The 8,188-nt window shown below is 52.2% G+C and overlaps 1 protein-coding gene across 1 annotated transcript; it reads left to right on the forward strand.

Moving 5' to 3' along the window:
* Window positions 1–564: 564 nt before the first annotated feature.
* On the forward strand, window positions 565–5,030 carry LOC128947411 (cell division cycle protein 20 homolog). Its single transcript, XM_054291671.1, has 8 exons — window positions 565–766; window positions 1,301–1,449; window positions 2,081–2,177; window positions 3,105–3,233; window positions 3,589–3,785; window positions 4,110–4,204; window positions 4,546–4,777; window positions 4,887–5,030. The coding sequence occupies exons 1-8, from the start codon at window positions 565–567 to the stop codon at window positions 5,028–5,030; spliced, it is 1,245 nt and encodes a 414-aa protein (XP_054147646.1).
* The last annotated feature ends 3,158 nt before the right edge of the window (window positions 5,031–8,188 follow it).

Consider the following 8,188-nt stretch of genomic DNA (forward strand, 5'->3'; position numbering starts at 1 on the left):
GCCCCGCCCCAGCAAGAACGCCCCGCCCTGGTCCCGCCCCCTCACTGCACGCGCAGAGCGCCGCGCCCCGTCCCGCGGCTCAGCCGATCGCGTTGCGTCGCGCGGCCGTCGCCGGGCAGTGCGCGGCCGTTGGGTGTGAAGGGGCCGATGGCGCGGGCCGGGGTTGCGGGGCGGGCGAGCGGCGGCGGCGGCGGCGCGGAGGTGAGCGTGCCACAGGGCCGGAGAGGCGGCCTGCAGGCGCAGTCCCGAGCGGGGAGGCTGTGGTGAGGCGGGCAGGGGAAGGGAGAATGTCGCTTATCGGAGGGAGCCCCAAAGAGCGGCTGGAAGAGGTGCCAGCTGCTCAAGGACCCCCGAGGAGCGGAGGGAGGGCGTATCGGCTGATGGAGTGTCCCGAGGAGCGGTTGGGGAGAGTGGGGCTGTCCGTTGGTGGGCTTACACGGTCCGTTGGTGGGGAGAAGTGACCGGTGGGCTTGCGCGGTCCGGTGGTGGGGAAGCCGGCGGGGCCTGTCGGAGTAGGCTCAGCCCGGCCAGTGGGCACGGCTAACGCCGCCCGCCCGCAGGACCATGGCACAGTTCCTGTTCGAGGCGGAACTGCACAGGCTGCTGAAGCTGGACACGCTGATCCCGAACGCGCCGCCTGCGCGATGGCAGCGCAAGGCCGAGGAGAGCGGCCCCGGGCCCAGCCCCGTCGGCGTGTCACCCATGAAGCCGGTCAATCCCTCCCACAGCTACGGCAAGATGCTGTCCAAGATACCCGGTGAGCGCCGGCCACCAGCGGCAGAGGTTGAGTGGGGGAGCCTCGCCCAGGCTGCTTGTCCGTAGCCACGGGGCTCTGGGCTCTCTCCCACGCTGCCCTACCGGCTGCTGCTCAGGCAGGAGGAGGTGGGCTGTGCTCCTGACAGCCACCCACCTCCTTGCCAGCATGAGGGGCAGAGCTCTGAGCACTGGGGCTGGCCAGCTGCTGTTCGCCCAGCTGAGCCTTGCTGGCACAGCTGTATGCTAGGACGAGTGTGGGCGGGACTGTCAGCTGACAGCTTTACATCCTGTGAGCGTTTTTCTATCTTCCCCGTATCTCTGGACTCTGGAATTGTTGCACTAGACCCAAGGAGTTGCACCACACTGTCCCTAACCAACTTGGTGGCAGGGAGGAAAATATAAGTTAGTTGTGACTGGGTGGCATGAGACCTCAGAGTCCTACTTGTCTGGTGGGTGTGATGTGGAAGAGTGTTGGGTTTGCTCCCGTGAAAGCTCTAATACAGGCTGTTAAATAGCTGTAAGACAATATTTTCATATGGGAATGCGGGTAAATCTGGATCCAAAATTCAAAGCTACCCCACAAAGGCTGGGGGGGATCGCTACATTCCCAAACGCAGCACTATGCAGATGGAGATGGCAAATTTCCTCCTAACCAAAGAGAATGACCCTGCTGAGGATTCCCCTACCAAGAAGGTAAGCATGTTGCTAAGTTACAATTACTTCAACAACCGCTACTCCTTCCTGCCCCTTTACAGAGCACTAAACTATAGGTTCTATCAAGTGGGCACGTGGGACTGACAAGTCCCAGCCATCACTACTTGCAGGTCTGGGCTTCAGGAGCCTAGGATGAGATTGAAGCTGTAGAGACTGCCATGCACTCTAAGCCTATGCTGCTTCTGGTAGCAAAATTTAGCTTTTGACTAATAAGGCTTTAAAATGTAGCAGGCAACAAAAACACAAAGCTGTGAGCCTATGCAAAGTGAAACTGCTGGTGGTAGCTATTCTAGGACAGCGTCTCCACAGGGAACACTTCTGGAATGTTTTACACTGTGTTCTGAAATCTGTTTGTGAAGCATTTGGTCACTTTGTGGCTGTGGCTTTTCCCACTGGCAATGACACTGAATTTGCCATTGTGTGAAAATGTGAGCAGGACGATGTATGAAAGTCTGAGGAAAAACTGCTTTGACCTGCCTCTGTGTGACTGACCCTTGCAGCACAGGCAAACATCTTCAGATTCTAAGAGAAGGGGACTTAGGTGTCTGTTTAAATTGCAGTGTGGGAATTGTTTTAAATGCATTGCACTGAGGGTGATTTGTCTCTGCAGGAGCAACAGAAAGCCTGGGCAGTGAATCTGAATGGTTTTGATGTAGAAGAGGCAAAGATCCTCCACCTCAGAGGAAAAGCACAGAATGCTCCAGAAGGTATGATACAGGCTCTGTGTGAGCTGAATCAGCAGGAGAGATCAGGTCAGGGGAACAGCAACACAGAGGCTCTGTGTGTGGTCACAGAAGAAATCAACTGGTTTCTGAGAGCTGTACTGGCTGGAGTCTCCTTTCTTAAGGTTCCTGAGATCGAGGGAGGGCATAACAGTTACAGAGAATTTATTTAGGAAAGTTGCCATGACTGCCAGTTGGTCACCTGTTACAGGGCTTGCAAGGGTCTTCAGGGTGAAGAGAGAGACAAGAATCTTGACCTCATGTTCAGAAGGCTTGATTTATTATTTTATTATATATATTACATTATTACTATACTAAAAGAAATAGAAGGGAAGTTCTCAGAAGCTAGCTAAGCTAAGAATAGAAAAAGAATGAATAAACAAAGGGCTGTGTCTCAGCAGAGAGTGAGACCCAGCTCTGCCGTGAGTGGTCAGTAAATCCAAACATTCACCCGAGACCAACCACGGACGCACCTGTTGCATCCCACAGCAGCAGATAACCATTGTTTACATTTTGTTGCTGAGGTCACAGCTTCTCAGAAGGGGGAAAAATCCTAAAGAAAGGATTTTTATGAAAAGATGTCGGTGACAGTCACCTGTACTGCAGGTTCCAAACCTTCATGAAGTCTGTAAGAGCATCAAACTCTCTGCTGTGCACTTTCTAGCTTAAACTGCAACTAAATATAATGGGATTCAAAAACCCAAGTGTTTGTTAAATTTGTTTCCATGAATGAGGAAATTGTAGCTCACCCCTGTTCAGCAGTTCATACTGCCAGTGATTTTAGTGCACTGCAGGCTTGTGAGTGTTTCTCTTAGGACTTTATTTTCACTCCAAGGGATTCCTAGTTGGATGGGCAGCACTCAGCTGGGAGGAAACTAACTCAGGTTAACAAACCTGTTCCCCTGCACACAGGCTATCAGAATAACCTGAACGTGCTCTACAATCAGAAAATGGCACCTGGATTCAGCAGGAAGAAGAGCAGATATATTCCCTCAAATCCAGAATGGGTCTTGGATGCACCAGAGATCCACGACGACTACTGTAAGTAGGCTGCAGGGTTGAGTGCTGGGCATCCAGAACATTCTGCACTGGATTGCTGTTCCTAGGACAGTGTAACTGGGCTGTCTGTATTATTTTGTGTACCCAGGCTAGCACAGACCCCTTCTGGAGTGTCCCTGTGTGGCCTTACAGGGACAGTGGTCTAGGGCACTGTGTAGATGCCTTGGGGCAGGGTACCTGGCCCCAGCAGCTGGGCATAGTGACACTCAGAAGGCTGCCCCTCACCTGTACGTGTGTGTGTGCACATGTGCACGCACACCTGCTGCGTCAGCACGGGTGAAGGGCAGGGCTCTCTAGCCAAGCATGGTGTGACCTGCATTGCTCTTTCAAATTGTAGATCTGAATCTCATAGACTGGAGCTCCCAGAACTTCCTGGCAGTGGCTCTGGACGACACCGTTTATCTGTGGAGTTACGGTACCAGGAAGCTTACCCCCCTGCTGCAGACGGAGCATCCAGATATTTACATTTCTTCTGTGTCATGGATTAAAGATGGAGACTACCTTGCTGTTGGCACACGTAGTGCTGAGGTTCAGGTGAATGCAGGACTAAAACTAGAGGTGTTTTCTAGGAATTGACAGAACTGTGGGGCCTGGGGACAAAACCTTGGCTGGCAGAGGAAGGATGCCATGCACCTGATTTGTCTTCCCTGGTGTGGGGTGGAACTGCCCAGTGTGCAAGGCAGGGTTTGGTTTGGGGGTTTTCTGATAAGTAGCGTTACCTTCTGTGCTCTAGTCATGAGATACACATTTTCTCTGTTCCCTTACTGAGAAAGCTGAGAGAGCCTGTGCAGTGAGGTTCCTAGGGCATAGAAACAGGATTGGGTTTCTTCTGAAGAACCTTTTGCTTTGCCTCTCCAGCTATGGGACGTTCAGCCGCTGAGATGTCTCCAAACCATGACCAGCCATTATGGCCGTGTGGGGGCCCTCAGCTGGAACAGCTACATCCTCTCCAGGTAAAGCAGTGGGTCAAGGACAGTTTCCAGTTGTTGCAAACTCCTATCCCTCAATCTATGTGTGGCATGGGTTAGGGATGGCAGAGAGAAGTTTGTCCTGGCTTGGGATTCTTACTCAGCCTTATGTGTTGGGGCTGTGAGGAGAAGGCCTCTTTCCTGTACTGCAATTTGTGCTGAAGTTGTAAAGAGCTTGTGTGGGTGTTTCACTCACACCAACAGACCTGTGTTGCTGGTAACACTGGTTAAAACCCAGTGGCAGGTATAGCAGTCTTGCAACAACAGAAATGGATTTGGGTGAAAATGTGCAGCCTGACCCTGCAAACCTTCTCTTCTCTCTGCAGTGGTGCACGGACTGGGCACATCCATCACCACGATGTCCGAGTGGCTGAGCATCACGTGGCCACCCTTGCTGGCCACACAGAGGAGGTGTGCGGACTCAAATGGTCTCTGGATGGCCGCTACCTGGCCAGTGGTGGCAATGACAGTCTGGCGAATGTCTGGCCATGCACCCAAGGTGGGGATGGCAACTTTGCTCCTCTGCAGACCTTCACTCACCACCAGGGTGCTGTCAAGGTGAGCCCAGAGCTGCCACGGGCGGATAAGTGTGTGCAAGGCAGGCATGCAGCACTAGCTGGGTGCAGGTTGCCTCTTGTATGTTTTAAAATGAACTCTCCTCTTTCAGGCTGTGGCGTGGTGCCCATGGCAGATGAATGTTCTAGCCACTGGAGGTAGCACTATTGACCGACATATCTGCATCTGGAACGTGTGTTCTGGCGACCGCCTCAGTGCTGTTGATATTTGGTTTAAATGCTGTACAGTATTTTAAATGTTAATAAACTGCTTAACTTGACTTTTTCTTAAAGGAGTCTGATGGAAGAAAAAGCCATGGCTCCTAAACCCAAGTCCTCCCTGAGGCTGGGGATCTGGGCAAGGAGTGGAGACCTAGGTCTTAAGGGCCAGTTTAGAGGCCCCTGAGCTTAGCACAGCCTAGCAGAAGGATGCTGTGCAAGGGCTGTACTTCTGTTTCTGTCCCAGCTAAGATAGATATGCCACCTGTCCCATCTATGACTGACTACAAGCACAGCAGCTCCACCACAGGCTCAACTGAAAGCACAGCATGGCTGTGGCCTCAGTTTGTGTTGTCCTGGCCTGTCTCACAAGCCCAGGGACACCTTCCTATGGCTCTGCAGGCAGATCTCAGTTTGTCTTGTTAGCTACAGGCAGCCATCACTGCCTGCCTATGGTGCTGGAGTGGAATAGCTGTTGGAAAAAAAAGGAGGGAGGGAAATACAGAGCAACAGCTGTATCCACCCCAAAGGCTGGAAAGGGGCTGGCTCTGGCATAAAGCCTGATGCAAAACAAAAGGTTGGCTTACACTGCCACAGCCAGCCTGGATGTCATGCAAGAGCCACGCAAAGCACCACCAACCCTGTGCTCAGCCTTCAGTCACGTATTCTTCAAACAACTCTGATCTCCCTTCCCCTCCTGCTGACAGGAGGCCCTGGTGCCTCACTGAGGCTTCATGCAGGGGAGCAAGCAGCAGGGCTCAGCTGACATTTATTGGAGCTTTACTCCCCGACACTTGGAAAAATGCCTTTTTTCCAGGCTGAACTGTGCTGGAGCAAGTTGCAGGAAATATATTTGAGCCCTCACCTGACCACAACCAGCTCAGCCATGCTGCTTTGCACGGTGGAGCCGCAGTGTCTGAGGTTGTGGGGCTGCACCAGACCCATCAAGCCTGTCCTTCAGCTGCACCAGCAGTGCCAGGGGCTGCTGGGGACACTGCACAGCTAATAAGCACCTTGGCCTGTACAAAGCAGCTTCACCAAGCCTGTGCCTCCCATCAGCCCTCAGTGATTAGCTGAGGGTGGATTATTAACTGTTTTCACCTTTCCCTCAGCACAGTGCCACACTGTGCCTAGCACCAGCTCTGCCTCCTGAGCCTTACAGCAGCTGGAACCTTCAAAGGTTCCGACTTGTGCTCTGCCAAGGCCAGTGAGTGTGTAACCACACCCACCAGAGCACCCCCATACACACATAAAGCTGATATGGGGGGCACAGTCTCAAAAAACAGCCACTGAGCCAGCACCGTCCCAGCAGTGCTGCTGGTGCATCCCCATTTGGCCACTTGGGAAAGGTCAGGAGGTCCAAGGACGGAGCTCTCCCTCAGACACAAATCCTCGGGCCACAGCTGTCTCTAAAGGGGAAGCAGGCAGGAACCCAGGTGCAAGGCTGGGCTCTTGCACAGAGCTGTGCTGCTGTTGTAGGAGCCCTGTCCCACAGCCCTGCACTTGGTGCTGGGAGTTAGCACAGACTTGCCCTGTAGGGCCACAGCTGATTAGGCCTTCCCTGGTCCCTGACCTGGAAGAAAAGCTTTATATGCCAAAAAGTTCCTGTCATTTTTTCAGTCCCATGTAAGAGCAGCTCAGCTTTCTCACAGACTCTTTCATTCTCCTTAGCACATGCCCCACACCCAGATGCTGTGCATTACACAGCCTTTAGAGGACCTCTGAGCATTACTAGAGGGTAATGATACTGCAGGGTCTTTGACCCCATGCTGGTCTCTTACAGTCCTGGAGTGAGGAGGACCAGAGGAAGGAAGTGGGCACTGATCCAGCAGGCCCAGTGAACACAGCCCTGTAAGGTGTGAATTCAGTTCACAGAATTTCAGCATATTAATTACCAAGTGCCATGGCCAGCCCATAGAAGAGCACAGCTAACAGTGTTATGAATAAGAAGCTTGACTAGGCCAATATTCAAGCAGCAATCAATTTATTATTTAATATGGTAAAGTATGAGCAATACAGCGCTGGGTACAGTGGGGGAAGTTTTCCCTCCAACTGCACACCGATAGTTGATGGTTGCAGGTATTTATAGGGGTACTCATCAGCTTTTTCAGCAGTTTCTATTTCCAATTTTTTTACTCATCAGCAATTTTTATTCCAAATTATTACATCATGATTCTATACACTATTGTGATCTTAGTTTCTCAAGATGTATCTCAAAAGGAGGATCCCAGATGGTGGCGGTCCAGTTTCCCTTTGGTCGAAACCATAAATCCTTGAGGTGATGTTCATCTTCCTTTCTCAAGCTGTTTTTCTCTGCTTCAACAAGGCATGAGATAAGCATATTTCCTTTATATATATTGCAAAGCTACAGTTTCAAGGATACAAGTAATATTCTAAAATTATCCTTCAAAAGGTTATTATTGCAGAGCTTATTATGGATTAAATGCAGGCAAAAAGCAGCATCTTTAATACTTTAATTCCAATGCTCCTAAATCAACTAGGGTTAATTTGCAAACAAAAGATAGGTTCAAAGGCCTTTTTCCATGCTTTATTCTCCTCAGTTATTATTAGAATTCACAGCTCTCCCATTGTCGAGGTCCACACATTTCACATTCACAAATACACACGTTGCCTGTTTGTACCTGACACGAAACACAGCTTTGTATTTCACACGGGTGACTGAGTTCTACTGGGATCATGCTGGGATCACACAGGCAGTGAGGAGGAGCAGCGCAATGGCTCCAGCGCTGGGGCTGGGGCCGCTCCTGGGGGGCCAGGGGGGAGTGGGACCCCCGGCACCAGGACCCTGAACCGGCACTGCTGGCACCGGGACCCCCCTGCTCTTCTTATCCTGCGCAGGGACCCCCTGAATCCCCCTGTTCTGGACATCAGGGCTCCCTGCTCCCCTTTTCCCGGCCATCCCATGGCTCCCAGCCTCCAGACTGGCCATGGGCTTGACCCTGGGACTCCCTGGAATGCCATGGTCCCCCATTCCTGGCTTTCCCAGCCCCCAGCCCCAGCTTTGTGCAAAACCAGAGACCCCCTGAACTCCTCGTTCTCGAACATCCTGGATGTCCCCACCCTGGTCCCCCCTTTTTGGGAAACCCTGCACTCCCCTTTCCTGGGCTCAAGGACCCCCTGGAACTCCCTTCTACCTCTCCACGTCCCTGTCCCCTGTCCCTCAGCTATGCTGTCG

The sequence above is a fragment of the Melozone crissalis genome, unplaced genomic scaffold, assembly GCF_028551555.1.
Source record: "Melozone crissalis strain CALT ecotype California unplaced genomic scaffold, PUWL_Pcris_2 ptg000105l_1, whole genome shotgun sequence".
NCBI lineage: Eukaryota > Metazoa > Chordata > Aves > Passeriformes > Passerellidae > Melozone > Melozone crissalis.